The sequence below is a fragment of the Saccharomycodes ludwigii genome, chromosome VI (genome assembly GCF_020623625.1).
Source record: "Saccharomycodes ludwigii strain NBRC 1722 chromosome VI, whole genome shotgun sequence".
NCBI classification, from domain to species: Eukaryota; Fungi; Ascomycota; class Saccharomycetes; order Saccharomycodales; family Saccharomycodaceae; genus Saccharomycodes; species Saccharomycodes ludwigii.
The window spans coordinates 1253359-1271063 of NC_060205.1; the positions used below are offsets into that span (position 1 = coordinate 1253359).

General features: G+C 30.2%; 7 protein-coding genes and 1 non-coding gene across 8 annotated transcripts; 2 read left to right on the plus strand and 6 right to left on the minus strand.

The window, feature by feature from the left end:
- Positions 1-703: 703 nt before the first annotated feature.
- On the minus strand, positions 704-2230 carry NDD1 (Ndd1p; the record flags this gene model as incomplete). Its single annotated transcript, XM_046079798.1, has 1 exon — positions 704-2230. One exon carries the CDS (start codon positions 2228-2230, stop codon positions 704-706), a length of 1527 nt encoding a protein of 508 aa, XP_045933442.1.
- A 1558-nt stretch (positions 2231-3788) lies between these two features.
- Positions 3789-6743, plus strand: NUD1 (Nud1p; the record flags this gene model as incomplete). The annotated part of the gene is made up of 1 exon (XM_046079799.1): positions 3789-6743. One exon carries the CDS (start codon positions 3789-3791, stop codon positions 6741-6743), a length of 2955 nt encoding a protein of 984 aa, XP_045933443.1.
- A 724-nt stretch (positions 6744-7467) lies between these two features.
- Positions 7468-9087, plus strand: ALD4 (aldehyde dehydrogenase (NADP(+)) ALD4; the record flags this gene model as incomplete). The annotated part of the gene is made up of 1 exon (XM_046079800.1): positions 7468-9087. One exon carries the CDS (start codon positions 7468-7470, stop codon positions 9085-9087), a length of 1620 nt encoding a protein of 539 aa, XP_045933444.1.
- A 395-nt stretch (positions 9088-9482) lies between these two features.
- SCDLUD_004957 (uncharacterized protein) lies at positions 9483-10175 on the minus strand (the record flags this gene model as incomplete). The annotated part of the gene is made up of 1 exon (XM_046076800.1): positions 9483-10175. One exon carries the CDS (start codon positions 10173-10175, stop codon positions 9483-9485), a length of 693 nt encoding a protein of 230 aa, XP_045933445.1.
- A 649-nt stretch (positions 10176-10824) lies between these two features.
- On the minus strand, positions 10825-11403 carry ECM1 (Ecm1p; the record flags this gene model as incomplete). The annotated part of the gene is made up of 1 exon (XM_046079801.1): positions 10825-11403. The coding sequence occupies one exon, from the start codon at positions 11401-11403 to the stop codon at positions 10825-10827; it is 579 nt and encodes a 192-aa protein (XP_045933446.1).
- Positions 11404-11699: 296 nt separating this feature from the next.
- Positions 11700-11782, minus strand: SCDLUD_004959. Its single transcript has one exon. It is a non-coding gene; the product is annotated as a tRNA-Leu (tRNA).
- Positions 11783-12386: 604 nt separating this feature from the next.
- Positions 12387-13733, minus strand: GDH1 (glutamate dehydrogenase (NADP(+)) GDH1; the record flags this gene model as incomplete). The annotated part of the gene is made up of 1 exon (XM_046079802.1): positions 12387-13733. The coding sequence occupies one exon, from the start codon at positions 13731-13733 to the stop codon at positions 12387-12389; it is 1347 nt and encodes a 448-aa protein (XP_045933447.1).
- A 1935-nt stretch (positions 13734-15668) lies between these two features.
- Positions 15669-16760, minus strand: SCDLUD_004961 (zinc-dependent alcohol dehydrogenase; the record flags this gene model as incomplete). The annotated part of the gene is made up of 1 exon (XM_046079803.1): positions 15669-16760. The coding sequence occupies one exon, from the start codon at positions 16758-16760 to the stop codon at positions 15669-15671; it is 1092 nt and encodes a 363-aa protein (XP_045933448.1).
- Positions 16761-17705: the final 945 nt, after the last annotated feature.

Genomic DNA, 17705 nt, shown 5'->3' on the forward strand with positions numbered 1-17705 from the left:
TTTAGTAGGCAGGGGAGATATTACATACCAAAAGGGAAAAAAAAAAAAAAAAAAAAAAAAAGTTGGAAAAATGGTAGCAAAAAAAAAATAAAAATAAATAAATAAATAAATAAATACAAAAAGAAAAAGAAAAAGAAAAAGAAAAGGAAAAGGAAAAAAAAAAAAAGAAAAAAACAGGACTAAGCATAACAAGTATAATTTTCCGTGGATGGCATAGAACATCGCTTGCCAGGTTCATAATGCAAGGTTTCTTAACAGGATTGATTTGTTTGCTTATGCTTTATTTTTTGAACGTTGGTAATGATAATTCATCTTATTATTGTAATCCGTTCTATGAGAGCACTGATTAAGATAACTGAAAAGACATCACGTAATTAATTAATATTATTAAAAAAGTACGTATTAATATTTAAAAAATATAACGTATAGAAACCAACTGTCCGTTAAATCAACTACCAAATACATTGCCGTAGCAACCTTGCTGTATTTTGCCCTTTTTTTTCGCCTTCTTTCAAATTTTTTTATCGGCTAACCGTTTCCATCCCGTCCTTTTCCTTTATTTCACGCGCATATTAATCCTACAAGCTAGCTCTTTTTTTGTCTTAATTCTATAAATGAATAGACTGCAAAACATATAATTAAGCAGAATTAAAAAACAAAAAAAAAAAAAAAAAAAAAAAAAAAAATGCATACATTTCTTTAACTATTCTTCTTTTCCCTTTTTATTACTGTCACCAAAAGTTTCAGATTTACTTCTTTTCAAACTAAGTGTTCTTCGTCTAGATTTTTTTGTTGGAGCAGGTAATGCAGGCCCAAACATGTTTGGATCTGTAACAATAATGTGAAATCTATTATTAGTAGCCCCCTTATTGTTTTTTTTATTACTGGAAAAGTTACAATTCTTCTTCTTATTCTTCTTCTTTTTGTTTGAAAAGGAAGTGAATACCGATGAATTAGTACTATTATTGGAAATAGACCGTTTTCTTTTTTTAGAGGCATTCGTAAAGGTATTCTTATTTATTGGTGTCACAACACTTTTTGAAATATTAAATGATCCCATTTTAGGCAATTCTGGTACAACATCTAACACCTTGTTCGCATTATTTCCTAGCCTCAAAGCTTTTACATCTTCTTTCCACTTCAGCTCAACGTCTCCTTCATCTACTCCTTCATCTTCTGTATTTGATTGGTTAGACGAATGTAGCTCCATTAACCCAGCGCCAGTTACGGTATGTGCTTTTTGCAGAGGTGGTATCATTATCTGTGCTGGTGGTATCCCCTCATCAATTCCCATCTTTTTTGTAAGAAGCGAAACATCATCTTCCTCTCCACCATTATTATTCCTTTTCTTATTCCTTTTGACTTTGGTGCGTGGTGTTGGTGATAACGTTAATTCTCTTAATAAAAAAACAGAAGAAGGACTGGCGGGTATCAAGTCAGCCGGTTGTTTTTTAACCGCTGATTCTTCTAGTTGAATAGTAGTTGGAGAAGAATTTAGGTCATCGTTCTCGACAGCGGTAGCTTCGGATATCTGTAAAGATGGAATATGAGCGTTTTCATTAAGTATTATATTATTCATCCTTTTCTGCGTCTCGTTGGTGTTGTTAATGCTGTCATTTAAATGGAGTGATAATTTCAAGTTATCATTATTATTAGCATCCTCATTAACCATTTTTGTTCTTTCTATAATTTTATGACTCTGTTGCTGGAGTACCTTATTGACAGTGCTATTACCAAGGATATCAGCGTTTAAATTTTGCGAACTATCATCATCAATAAGTAAAGTCGGTGTGTTCTCAGTTCTAATAATAACGCCTCCACTCTTTTCAACGTCAAACAGTGGAGTACATTCTCCTTGCGGTTTGCTGTTATTGTTTGTGGTCATAAATTTCATAATAATGTTATTGCTATTGTTGCTGGCATTATTAGTACTTTTGGCACTATTACTATTGTTGTTATTTAATAAATTTTTATTAAATGGTGTTAAATTCAAATATCTCCTACAAGGAGTAATCTTCTTATTATTACTGTTCCCTAGGTTGAATAAAACATTCAAATCTAAATTTCTTAGTGGTGTAGTACCCAAAATATTTTTGGTAACGCTGCTATCATTAACATTAAATATGTTGTTGCTACCATTATAATTAATTGCATTACTACCAGTAGTTTGAAATCGCAGTGGTGTTTTTTTAGCCGGAGTTTTTATCATTAACGGGGATCCCATCAACATCGTTTGGAAAACATCTTTTAAATTGTCAGGAGAATTCAACAAAAATTCATTGTTGTTGTTGTTGTTGTTGTGTGTGTATTATTATTGTTATTGTTATTATTATGGAGAATACTCCCAATAACATTGCTCACGTTATTACTACTGATACCATTAGATATTTTGTTATTGGAGTAACTTTCCCATTGCGAAAATAAAGTTGATTTGCCATTCAAATCAGCTAATATTTCAGTATTGTTATCATTATTGGAAATAGTAGTGGAAGTGCTGGTTGAGGAAATATTTAAATTGGTTGGTAAGTTAGATGAAGAAGGTAGTTTGTTATATAACTGGCCATTAATAATGGTGTTGTTTGTTGTGGTGCTAGTTGTGGTATTACTTATGTAGCCCAATGAGTAAGGAGATAAAACTTGTTGATTGTGTTGCATAAGATTGGTATTGGAAGGTATGCCTAAACGGTGTTGTTGATACCTCGGTAATATAGAAGGACTTAGGCTGTTATTCTTCATTAAAGTTTCATTCAAATTTTTATTTAAATATTCATTAGCATCATCATTTAGTTCTGAATAACGATCATGTTTTATAGATAAATATTTTAGCTGTTGTTCTTTATAATCAGCCACAGGTGGAGTTTGCTTATTGGTATTTTCATTATGATTCTGATTATAAATTGTCATCTCCTCTCTATGCTTGTATTAGTTTATTTACTATGGGTTTTTGATATGCTTATTTATTTATTATTATTATTATTATTGCTATTGTGTGTATATGATATTTTTTTGTCTCAATTATTTAGTCAATTAAGTAATTATTTGTTTAGTTATATATATTTAACATTCAAACAATAATGGTATACTTTGTTTTACAACTATTGGAGTTTTTTTTTCTTTTTTTTTTTTTTTGCCTTATGGTGAGTTATAGAAACAGATGAAACATTGTCAATAATAATTATTAATAAAAAAAAAAAAAAAGTGTAGCGTCCTAAACTTTGGAATGTTTGTTATTTAATAGCACTAACTGATAAAATTGATCCCGAAAGTTTTTTTTTTTTTTCTTTTTTTTGATTTTTAGTTATTGTTTTTATTTTTGTTTTTGTTTTTATTTTTATTTTTATTTTTATTTTTTTTTATTTTTAAATCTGGCCAGTATTGTCGTCAAACGTGATCTATCAAAGTTACACGTAGTATGTTTTGGTGTCTAATTTTTCAATTTTTACTACAGATATGTACGTAGATTTTTTGTTTACATTTTTTTTTTTTTTTTTTTTTTTTTTACTCTTCATGTATAAACAAATATATGTATTTTGTTTTACTTTTCAAAGAAAATACCGTACAAAATTCTTTTAATACCAATCATATAAACAAACAACTTTATTTTTTTTAAAAAAAGGAATCCCCCCTTCCCCCTTCTCACCAAAGATCTATATATACACAATATGAAATCGCTGGCGGTTAAAAAGTTAAAATAACTCGGTTTATTAATCACTAGGTTACAAGCAAGAAGAGGGAAGAATTAATATATATATATATATATATATATACAAAGGAATACAAGAAAAGAGATGACCACTATTAATGATGATAGTCTTGAGAGTTCTCCTCTAAAGAATTTATCTTCACATTTTCTGCAATTGCAAATCTCCCCGAACACTGATGAAAAAACCCACATTACTAACAAAAATAAAAAAAGGAAATCATATGTAAAAAACAATAATTTTGAAGATAATCCTACTTTTATAATGGATAGTAGCGTAGATAAAGATAATAAGGAGAACGGGTCGCCGTCTTATGTCAAGAAATTACAAGAGATTTCAATAAACTATGGCACTGTGATTAATTCACCTAGTAAAAAACAGAAAAAGAAGAAAGATAATGTTAGTAATAATAACACGTTTACTCGTAGACATTATCATGATAGTAACGGATCTGAACATGTAAACAGAGATGGGGGTGATGATGATATTACAAGCAGTTTAGATGATAATGATATTCCACAATGGAAAAACTATTATGATGACTGTAGGCAAAATCATGGACTGCCGCAAAAATTGCCTATTTTAAATGAAGATGAAACTGGGAATGTTATAAGCGAGGAAATAGAAGACTACGATTTTGCTGAAGATGATGATGATTTTACTACTAATAATAGCGTAAATTTGCATAATTGTAAAAACAGAGGTGAAGATACAGGAGAAATAATTAAGGCCCCCACAGAAACAGATTCTTTCAGAGCACCTGCTACCTTTAAGTGTAGACCAAAAAAAATTAATGCTTTTAGTCCCAAATCTACAAATAAAACACAAAACCTTTTAGTCAAAGAAAAAAATAGCCAGCAATTTCACAATGATAATTTTGATAGCAATGCATTATTTCCATCCGAAGATCCAGTAACCGATGCTTTAAAAGTTTTTAATAACGTAATTAGGAATTCATCTTTTGATAAATTTAGAACTAATATTGCGTTTAGTACTAATAATGATATTCAAACTAATAATGATACTGGTAATCAAAACAAACCACCACTGAAAACGGCCAAAACTGCTACTGCTATCACAATTAGCGCTCCTAGTGTTGTATCAAGTGCTACGACTGCTATACCAGAAAAAGAAGCCGTTGTTAGACCTGAAAATGTTGGTATGACATATGACCCTACAAATTTAGTTTGGCAGAACCCACCAGCTGCTGTTAATGGTAGTGATACAAGTGATAATGATTACAAAATCTCAAGACTCACAAATAATGTTGCTAGTAGTACTAATAGTGGTGTTACTCCTGATGCAAATATAAAAGATAAAAATGTTGATGAACGAGTAAGGTTTTCTCTTGAATCGAGAAAAGATTTATTTACTGAATCTGATAATAAAAATACTAATATTAATGTTACTACTATTAATACTACTACTACTACTACTACTACTGGTAATAATAATAATAATAATAGTAATAATAATGAAAATACAACTTCGGTACCTTCTGCTTTATATTTTGAAGACAATGCAAATAATTTAGAACTTACAAAGAGTGTAAATTCTGTCAAGATTGACCAAAAGGATTATCAGCATAACAATCGCAATAGTAGTACCACTACTATGGATTTTGATACTTCCTTAGATGATCCAGAACTTATTGATAATAAAAAACCACCATATAAATACATTATAGAAAAAACTGAAGATTTAATACAGAACATCACAGATATAAAAGATGATGATGGAAAACTTAATGTTAGTGATAATAATGCATATCCATTTTTACAAGCACTTCTTTTAAATGCGTTGCTAGATATTGAAAAAGATTCTGATAAGTGGAATACACTTACTGAATTAAATTTATCAAAAAAACAATTAGATACCATTATATCTTTACAAGAAATTGTACCTAATGTTATAAAATTGAACTTGTCCAAAAATAATTTGAGAAATATCAATGGGATACCCACCAAGTACTTAATTGATTTGGATTTATCATATAATTCGTTTGATTCAATTTTCAGTATATCACCACTATGTAAATTGATCCATTTAGAAGCTCTAAACATATCGCATAATAAATTAATTGACTTAAACTGGTTAATATCTTCGAAGAATGATAATGTGGAAACCAGCTTTAAAAGTTTACATTTTAAGAGATTAGATTGCTCATTCAACGAAATATATAAGCTACCATCTTTATTATCGCTGGGTTGTTGTACTTCGAATGCACTATATTTCCAAAATTTGCAAGAGGTGAATTTATCACATAATAAACTATCTGGTGTATTGGATTTTGCTAATTTTGAATTGTTTAACCTAAAAAAATTAAACCTAAGTTTTAATTTTAACATAAAAAGTTTAAAAAACTTACAAAAGTTAAGAAATTTGAAAGTTTTAAATTTAGAAAAATGTATTAATTTGGATATAAAAGATTTTTTAGCTGGCCACAATGACAATAACAACACTCATAAAAGACTAATTTCATTGAATATGAAGGGTATACCTTTAATATTAGATTGTGAAAATAATAACCAGGACTTGGATTTTAGCAAAATATTTATAAATTTGGTTAAATTGAAAATCACTGCAACTGCAATCAATAGTGAAGGTAGCAATAATTTTATTAAGTTTTCAAGCTACTTGCAAGTACTAGAGGTATATGGCAAATGGGATAATAAGTGGTGGAATTCGATACCTAGCAATAATGAACTAAAAGTTTTGAAAATTTCAGATTGTAAAGATTTAATAGATATTAAAATAGCCACTAATAAAAATATTAGATTACCCCTTCTACATACTTTGGTTTTAAAGAATAATGGATTAACCAAAACGCAAACATTAAGCTCTATAATGTTAAATTTACAAAAAATAATTGGTGCTAACGGTGATGCTAGTGGTAACAAGCAAATGATATCAATTGATTTAAGCGGCAATCCTATAAATATCTACTTAAAAAATAAAGGTTTGTATAAAGAGTATGTCACAGCCCTTTTAGCATGGTATCCGAATTTATGTTATATAGATGGACATTGCATACATAAATAAAAATAAAAATATAAATATATAAATATAAATAAAAAATTACATTTTCCAGTTAATCCGAGGACGGAAGGAGGACTTCGGTTGGTATGGTACACGCTTTTCCATTTTATATGTTTCTAGATTAATGCTTGTTTTCTTTACAAACCGAATTAATCTCCACAACTACCCCCACACTCGTTGTGTTTTTAATATTTTATTATTTTTTTTTCTGTGTGGGAGAGGGAGAGAAAATTAATGAAAGAGCATAAAGGGTGTTGGAGGTGTGATGTTTTTTTTTTTTTTTCACATATATTTGTTGTTTGGAGAAGAGGAGGAGGGTGTGATTGTATTTTGGAGATATTTATTGCTCCCAATGGCTGTTGGTTCTCCGTTTTTTTTTTTTGTTTTTTTTAATATATATATTTTATTTCACCGTCATAGCAATAATAATCATTGCGTCCCCTAAAATTAAATATATGCTATCCCCGTCACACACATATAATAAAAAAAAAAATAACTGATGACATAAATTTTAATGGAGAACTATATTAAAAAACTAGATTAACTTGGCATTTAAACTATATATAAAGTGAGATTTTATTTTGTGTAATTTAACCAAAAATTCTTATATATTTTTTTTTTTTCTTTTTTCTTTTTTCTTTAGTACTACCATTTGAATCTAACACATGAGCTTGTCAAAAAAGCACAAATAATCAACGAAACAAAAAAAATAAAAAATAAAAAATAAATGACAACATTGTTCCTACGCGCAAGCGGTGGTAAAGTGCCACTACAACACTCATCGAAACAAATTATTATTTCAAGTTCAAAAAAAATAGGAAAGCGCCAAGCTTATTATTCTTTTCCAAAAGGGGTAAGATTTTACAGCCCCATACCTCTAACTACCCATATTAAATTACCAAATGGTTTAGAGTATGATCAACCAACAGGATTGTTTATTAACAACAAGTTTGTTGAATCCAAACACAAAAAAACATTTGAAGTAATTAATCCTTCAACCGAAGAAGAGATTTGCCAAGTTTATGAAGCCAGAGAAGAAGACGTCGATTCTGCCGTTGATGCAGCTGAACAAGCATTCAAAAGTGGTAGTTGGTCTAAGGTTGATCCCTTAATCAGAAACGAATGCTTGCATAAATTAGCCGATTTGATCGAGGAGAACAAGGAAATTGTCGCTTCTATTGATACTTTGGATAACGGGAAGGCCATCCAATCTGCAAGAGGTGATGTTGAATTGAGTATTAGTTATCTCAGGTCTTGTGCTGGTTGGGCTGATAAAATTGACGGTAGGGTGGTCAATAGTGGTTCCACTCATTTCAATTATACCAAAAAGGAACCTTTGGGTGTTTGTGGCCAGATCATCCCTTGGAATTTCCCATTGTTAATGTGGGCTTGGAAAATCGGTCCTGCTGTTACTACCGGTAACACTGTTGTTTTGAAAACCGCTGAATCTACTCCTTTATCTGCTTTGTATGTTGCTCAATTTATCCCCAAGGCTGGTTTTCCACCGGGTGTTATTAATATTGTTTCTGGCTTTGGTAAAATTGTTGGTGAAGCGATCACCAGACACCCCAAGATTAAGAAAGTCGCCTTTACCGGTTCTACAGCAACCGGTATTCACATTTATAAGAATGCCGCTGAAACTTTGAAAAAAGTGACTTTGGAATTGGGTGGTAAGTCACCAAATGCAATTTTTGCTGATGCTGATTTAAAAAGAGCTGTTTCCAATGTGATTTTGGGTATTTTTTACAATTCCGGCGAAGTTTGTTGTGCTGGGTCAAGAGTCTACGTTCAAGAGAGTGTGTATGATGAATTTGTCAAGGAATTGAAAGCTGCTGCTGATGCCTTGAAAGTTGGCGATCCATTTGATGAGTCTACGTTTCAAGGTGCACAAACCTCTGCTAACCAATTGGAAAAGATTTTGAAATATATCGATATTGGTCAAAAAGAGGGTGCAACTTTGGTAACTGGTGGTCAAAGATTGGGCGAGAAGGGCTATTTTGTGAAGCCAACCATTTTTGGTGATGTTAAGGAAGATTTTAGAATTGTTAAAGAAGAAATCTTTGGGCCAGTGGTAACCGTCACTAAGTTCAAGGATATTGATGAATTTGTTACCTTGGCTAACGATAGTGATTATGGCTTAGCTGCTGGTGTTCATACCACTAATATAAGCACTGCATTAGAGGTGGCCGACAGGTTAGATGCAGGAAGTGTCTGGGTTAACACTTATAATGATTTCCATTATAATGTCCCATTCGGTGGTTATGGTCACTCTGGTATTGGAAGAGAGATGGGCAGTGAATCTTTGGATAACTATACCCAAGTTAAGGCTGTAAGAATCAAGTTATAATGAGTTTATAGGATGTGGATGTTATGTGTGTATATAACATTTTTATAAAAAAAAAAAAAAAAAAAAAAAAAAAATTGGAAATAAAATTATCGAAAATTTTGAATATTTAGTTATTAAATTAGTACGTAACGTTGAATGAATTTAAAAAAAAAGATAAAAATAATATAAAAGCAAAAGTACATAAAATATTTCATACTTTACATTTTCCTTAATTTTTTTTTTTTTTTTTTTTTTTTTTTGTGCACACTTGCAGAATTAAATAATTTTGTAAATATAATTAAACTTTTACGATATCTTGGATATAATGCTTGGTAAAGTATTATCTCTCATTAGGTTCTACTTGAGCTAAAAGAAATAAAAAAAAAAAAAAAAAAAAAAATTTTTCACCTTCTTTTTCAATAGACAGTTTTTTCCATGCGGGAGGGGAAAGAAGATACAGGATATTCATCGGAAAGAAGCGATGAAGACACTTCGCTTTGAAGTGAAGTGATTGGTGTACTTAGTTTTGAGGATGAGGCTGGTAATTCAACTCCATCTTTATTACCACCGCTGTTTTTATTGTCGTCGTTAGAAGAAAAAGCCTTAGTTTTTTCTGTTTCGGATTGTTTTTCTTTAAGTATAGGGTTTTTTGAAGATTCATCCAAGATGCCATTTTTAACGATATTAGATTTCTCTGGTTTTAAATTAGAGACATCTTGACTGTTAAAATCCCTTGTGCTATTGAGTTGAGTAGTTTGGAATTGCTTTGGTTGTTCAATTACATCTTCATCGTCTGAATCATCTTCACTAATTTCTTCTTCAACAATGCTTGTCTCTATTTCATCGATATATTCGTCGTCTGATGAAACTGGAACGACTTCCTTTGAAATTAGTGTGTATCTATGGTGTATATTCGATTTTTTATCACGGATAGTTTTGCTACTATCGGTTTTAATTGTAGCTGTCCCATCGTTAGATCTGGTATCTTGGTTTTCGATGGTTTTGCGACCTTTGTTGGTGTTTAAGGATTTTTTGAAAAGAGCAGTTGTCGTAATTAGTAACCCAACAATAACGATACTGCTTATAATAATACTCTTTGCAACTGTCATTTTTATGTCTTTTCAGTTCTTTGAACTATACTGTATACGATTTTTTTTATTTAATTTTTTTTTTTTTTTTTTTTTTTATGTTTTAAAAAAGTAATGTAATGTACGGAATAGGGGTATACAACATAGAGTTAAGATCCAACTGTTTTTAAACTTCAAAAGTCGACTTATCCTTTTTTAAAAAAAAAGAAAAGAAAAAGAAAGGTAAAAGGAAAAAAGAAGAAAGACAAAGGGAAAATAAGAAAATAAAAAAAAAAAAAAGACTAAAAGGTAGATAAGCTAATATATAAGTCAAAAAAAAAAAAAAAAAAAATGCATAAATAAAGTTATATAATGGACGAACAAAAAAATACAGAAAAATAATTACCCTTATTAACCTATTTTTTTTAAAAAAAAAAAAATAACAAAAACCTTCCGATTGCTCAAAATAAAAAAAAAAATAAAAATATTCAATGTTCGTATCGCACATAAAAAATGCGTCTTATTCTTCTATATAATGAAGGAAAGTATAAATTATTTTACTAATAATCTCATAAATTAAAGTCAAGAAAAAAAGATCGGGCAATAAATATCTATTATTACTGTGATATATCACAAATTAAAACTTATTTTTTTTTTTTTTTCTTTCGTAGAAAATTTTAATTGCTGTTTTTCATGCCTCTACATCCGTCTCTAGTGAAACAAAAGAGTTCTTTTGTTGTTTTTCCATCTTTTTCTTTTTTTCCGCATCACCAAAAGTCTCAAAATCTTCGTCAAATTCTGTTGAATCTTCTTCTTTTTGATTTAGGGGGTTTTTTCCTACCTGGTCGGATGTTTGATGTTGTAGCTGAGATAGTTCTTCCTTTATTCTTAAATTGGTGACATCCCAGCCTGCTTTTCTACTAGTTTGAACATATTTGGCTCTTGATATGGATTTGGCTATTTTGCCATCTAATCTATTACCAAAATTTAAACCTCGTTCTAGCCTTTCCTTTTCTAAATTCCTTTCGATGGCAGATAAGGCTTTATCCAGCCTATTAGAGTTATTCTGTACATTTTTACCAATTTTGTGCTTTTTTTTTTTCTCCAACTTACGATTTAGTAATTCCTCATTTTTATTTGCTGTTCTAATTAATTTATTGGTTAAATCAGTGTTTTCAGGTCTTGGCAATTGAGATAATTCCTTGGCCTCTGGTTCATCTACCTCTAATCTCCTAGCAGCTCTGGAATGTTTGGATACTTTCTTGGCCATTTTTTTTTTCTTGTTTTTTTATTTTTTCTTTTTTTTTATATAATATTTAATTATAATTTTCTACATGAAGGTAACTGAATTAAAAAATATGGATAAAAACCTTTATCCTATTAGTTGTTCAATAGCTATATATAGGGAAATAGACGTAGCACAGTAATTAAAATGAAACTTAGAAGCAAAAAAAAAAAAAAAAAAAAAAACTAAAAGAAAAGGATTAAAAAGGAAAAAAAAAGAAAAAAGAAAAAGAAAAAAAAAAGAAAAGAGTAAAAAAAAAAAAAAGAAATTTTAATAAAAAATGAAGGATGCGAGGTTCGAACTCGCGCGGACACCGTCCAACAGATCTTAAGTCTGCCGCCTTAGACCACTCGGCCAACCCTCCAAATGATGGTTGTATTTTCTGCTTCAGCTTATACACTAGTTAAATATAATATATATTTTTTTCTATATGTCTAATTTGAAGGTAATTTTATAATATTGCTTATGTACCTAATTGTAGGATATTCAACTTTTTTTTTTTTTTTTTCTTTTCTTTTAGACAAGATAACTGCTTGCTTATTTTCTCCCTTATTCGGACATGAGGATTTGTTTTTAATAAGACTGTAATAATAATTAAATTCGTGTGATATGAATATATTTATATTAAAATCCATAGAATCAAATTTTTTAAAAGTTTATTTTTACAATTAACAACCGATTTACAATAGCTGAAAGTAAACAAAAAAAAAAAAAAAGCATTAATTCTCATTCCGAATCCAACGCTGAGGAGAGGGAAGGAGTAAGAAAAAAATAAAAATAAAAAAACAAAGAAAAGGAAAAAAACTTTACACGAAAATTAAAAACCACATAAAAACCCCCATAGAAAAAGATCATCAAACATTATTTATCTATTTACTTTATTTTATTTTTATTTTTATTTTATTTTTAAGTTATACAAGTATAAGTACACAGAAATACAAAAAAAGGGCAGTGGCCAAACTTCAAATTTACCAAACATCACCTTGGTCAAACATAGCATTGGCAACCTTCAAGAAACCAGCAATGTTAGCACCAACAACCAAAGATGGCAACTTAACTTTATCACCTTCCTTAGAATATTCTCTGGCAGTCTTCATAGACAATTCCAAACCAGCAATCATGTGACTCTTCAATTTAGAGTCGACTTCTTCGGCAGTCCAGGAAATTCTTTGAGCATTTTGAGCCAATTCAAATTGAGAAACCATAACACCACCCATATTGGCTAATTTTGGTGGACAAAACCAAACTGGAGATTCAGAGGAAGCTCTAGTTTTTTCAAAAGCAGCAATTGCTTCTGGAGTAGAACCCATATTGGAACCTTCAGCAACATATTTAGCACCTGCTTTAATTAAATGTTCAGCTTCTTCACCAGAAACTTCGTTTTGTGTAGCACATGGCAAAACAATATCAACTGGACCACAATGAGTCCATGGACGAGCACCAGATATATATTTGAAACCAAAATCAGAGGTGATAAATTCCAATGTCTTACGGGCGGCTTTACCAGCAATGACATTTTTAATTTGTTCTTCAGAAAAGCCTTTTTCGGATATAACACAACCCTTAGAATCACTCAAGGAAACAACAGTAGCACCTAATTCGATAGCTTTCAAAGCAGCATATTGAGCGACATTACCAGAACCAGAAATAGCCACTCTCTTACCCTTGAAAGATTCGCGACCATTAGTGGCATGCTTGATCATGGCATCAGTGACATAAACAACACCATAACCAGTAGCTTCTGGTCTAATCAAAGAACCACCGAAATCCAAACCTTTACCGGTTAAACCACTATCATAACGATCAGTCAAACGTCTGTATTCACCGTGCATGTAACCAACTTCAACACCAGAAACACCAATATCACCAGCTGGAGACTCTTTTTCGGTACCAATAACTTTGTACAATTCACGCATAAAAGCATTACAAATTCTACGGATTTCGTTTTCACTTCTACCTTTGGTGTTAACACACAAACCACCCTTAGCACCACCAATTGGAGTACCAGTTAAAGCATTTTTGAAAATTTGTTCAAAACCTAAAAATTTCAAGATGGACAGATTAACTGTTGGGTGGAAACGCAAACCACCTTTAAATGGACCAATACAGTTGTTATATTGTACTCTATAACCAACAGTAACTTCTTGTTCGCCCTTGTCATTTTCCCAGGTAACTCTAAATTGGTTAACCTTTTGTGGAATGGAAAGAACTGGCAAAACCTTCTTATATTTTGGATGTTTTTCGTATAAAGTAGATTGCTCCAAAGCCTTGGTGACTTCATCTAAAGCCTGTTGAAATTCCGGTTCGTAAGACATTTTTTTTTTTTTTTTCTATTTTTATGGTTTTTTTAATAGTAATCGATGATTGACTTTTCTTTTTGATTGAGTACAAAATAGATTAGAAAAGAAATTATCAAATCTTGAAATGAATAAAGAAGAAGAAAGTTTTTTTTATTTTATTTTTTTTTTTTTTTTTTTCGAACATAAATCTCACTCTTTTATATACAATATATTGTATAGATGATACAATAAAAAGAAAAAAAAATTAACTATTATAATAGTAATTGGAAAAAAAAAAAAAAAAAAAAAAAAAAATTGGTGGGGAAAAAGTACATACGGATAATCATTAGAGTAATCCAAAAAGAGTAAGACTTTTTTTTTTTTCTTCGCTGATATATACGAATATAAGATTCATCTTATCTAAGATATTACCATAATGAAGGAATCTTGGTATTAAAAAAGACAATAACTCGCCCAATAATATTTGAGACCGCTAAAGGTACGCAAAAATCCGAAATCTAGGTGCACCTACCACATTTATACCACACTAAATTAAAAACCTCTTTCATTTGGCGTTAAAAAAAAAAATTACCAATCCCTCGAAACGAAAATCTATTGTTCTGCCAACTTTTTTTTGATTGGTCGTAGATTAAAAATTTATTTATATATATAAAGAAAAAGGTCATTAAAAAAAATTTTTTTTTTCTTGGATTTATGAAGAAAAAAAAAGTACAAGAATCGAAAGAGTTGCCGTTTTCATATTAACGTATCAAACACAACTTACGTAAATATGCGTTTTTGTGCGCGTTTTTGTGCGCATTTTTGAGTCAGTTTAATCTCAAATTAAAAGAAAAAATACATGGGGGTATATACCACTGAATATTATTATGTAGTAGATTTTAGTTGTTGTAATTGCGAAGGAAAAAAAAAAAACGATTTGTTGTTAATAATAACAATCATAAAGCAAAAATTTCTCCACGTATGTCACAATTTTATACTTACTACGTTGCATAATTTTTTTGTGATTCTTAAGCTTCTGTAATATAGAATTTTTACCAACTTGTCAATCCAAATGAGGTAATGTAGTTGCATTTTATAATATTATACAAACTGAAATTAGACAAATTATTATCTTCTGATTATGATTACACACACAAAAGAATATAGAAACGTGTTGAGATGAATAAAAAAAAAGAAAAAAAAGGAGAGCAATTACGGCAAAGTAGTTTATTTTTTTTTTTTTTTTTAGATTTGATTCTTATCAATTAGGATCCTTTGGGGGTACAATGGTAACCTACTCAGCCACATTATTTTGCCATCAAATACCAATTTATTTATATAAATCTATACAAGGAAATTGATAACACAACGAGTAACAATTCGCTTAAAAAAAAAAAAAACACAGGATCTTTTGCGACAATTAGCGCTCTTTCGAATACCAATCGTCATTTGCTTGATATTGGTGATAATATGTTTGATAAAATTTCTACATATTTATACGAATAATACAAGCCTTTAATATGGATGATAAAAATATCGTTTTTAGTATTATTTCTCTGGGTGCATAGATGGTTTTTGCTATATATCAATGAACTATAACGCCATTATTACGTTACAATTTTTTTCTTTTTTCTTTTAGAAATACGTGATATGTAAAAAGAGTTATTCAAGAAGTGTAAATGATTTCACTTTAGCTAGGGCTAACACATGCCACCCAACACATTTCCAAATCCTTTTATTAATATTATTATCATTGCTATTTTTGTACTAAAAACACACCTACCAACGGCTATTTGACGAATTACTTGCTTAGAATGGTCTATTAGACAATCTCCATGAACCTAGAGAACATTTTCTAAATATCAGGTATGATTTAAATATGGGATTACACAAACAAAATTATAAGCAACTTTTTATTCCGTTTACACTATTATTATTATTATTATTTTTTTTTTTTCCTTTTTTGTAATACTACAATTTCGCCGATGTTGCTAGTTTCGATGTATCAATTACATATCTACCGTTAGCCTCACCTCTTTCAATCGTATCAAAAGCCGATTGCAATTCACTCAAACCAATAATTTTTATTTGCGATTTGATTAATCCCTTATCGAAATATCTTAAACATTCTTTAGTATCTGTTTTATTACCAACTGATGATCCAACAATATTATAGCATCTAACTACCTGATCGAGGACACTATAGGTTATAGTTGTATCAGCTCCGGGAATCCCAACCAACACGATAGTGCCCCAATTAGCAACCATTTTGGATAAATCGTTAAACGTTGATTTACCTGTAGAAACATTTAGAACACATTTCGCACCATTACCCTTTGTAAAAGATTGAATTTTTTTGATGATACCGTCTTTGCCACAATTCATATCAGTAAAGTCGATGAAATAATCACCCTTTAGGTTTTCATAAAAAAATTTTTCCTTCAAACCATTATCAATACCAATAACTAAACATCCCATAGCTTTGGCGTATTGAACAGCATATGAACCCAGTCCCCCACAAGAACCAACTATAACGACACAATCCCCAAACTTTAGCTTACCTAATTTTAATGCTTTATAAACAGTCAATCCTGCACACAAAATTGGTGCAACTTCAGCTAAGTTGGCTTTACTCTTGGATAATTTAGCAGCTTGGGTGGCGTCACATGTTGTATATTCGCAAAAAGTACCCCTGTGATGAACGCCACTAACTTTTAATTTTTTGCATTTAATATCATGACCTTCAAAGCATTCATAACATTTCATACAGGTTGATTGTATCCATTTGATTCCACATAAATCACCTATTTCCCAATTTTGAACTTGGTCGCCCATTCCAACAACAATGCCAGCACCTTCATGTCCACCAATTGTCGGGAAGTTGGGCGATAAGTTCCAATCGCCCTTATAGACATGAAGATCAGAAGCACATACACCAGAATATTTAATGTGAACTAACAATTCATTTGATCTTGGCTTTGGAATTGGGATATCTTGACATTTTATCGTACCATTGTGTTTTTCGTACACAACAGCTCTTTGTATTTTGGGTAATTTAAACATGACTTGTTGTTTAACTATACGCTTGTCTTGAAAATTATACTCAAAGGAAATATTAAAAGCCTACACATTTAGATAAATTCAACCACCTCCCTTATTTTTATATGTACATTTTTGATAGGAAACGGCTACAATTGAATTGTACCCACTTTTCTTATCTAGCAAAAAAAAAAAAAAAAAAAAAAAAAAAAGGATCTTTCCTTGTTATAAAAAGATAACGTAAGAAATAATGGTGTGAATATCGCGGTTGTTAATATAATTTAAAGTATTTTTTAGTTTTGTTGTTCTCCTACTTGGTTCATATTAAAAAGTTTTATTATATTTACTATTTAGTATATTTTTATTTCTCTTATTATTATTATTATTATTATCATTATCATATGAAATAAGAAAATCCGTTCATTATACATTTTTTATCATTTCTACTACTCTATTTTTTTTTACCATCTCGATTAAAGATAAGCTAAGGGGGAAAAATATATAAACTATAAACAGCTAAACTGCAGCAGAAGAAACACATGTGGATAAAATTATTTATAAAAATGATTCATCGACACCTACTTCCGAGTTTCAGTAATTTGTTACTTCCAAAAAAAAAAAAAAAAAAAATTAATGTTAAAAGATAGAGTATGTAAGCTTAATTATCTTTCCTCTCGAAACCCTTAGCAAAAAAAGTATCTTAGTTACTTGATATATAAAATGTTGCTGCGAAAAACCGGTTAATAGATAACTGTGTAATACCAATAAGTGTGCTAGAAGACATAAAGTACGAGGAATTGTAATATTAACTGTCAAATCCCTGAAATCAACCGCGATAAATACATTGGTGATTGATATTTGTGCATTTTTCTTTGTTTCAAAGGTATTGAAATCCAAGAATAAACAGATGAATAAAAACAAACTATCTAAATAAAACCAGTTCTGAAACATTAATTAGCTTGTCAAGCT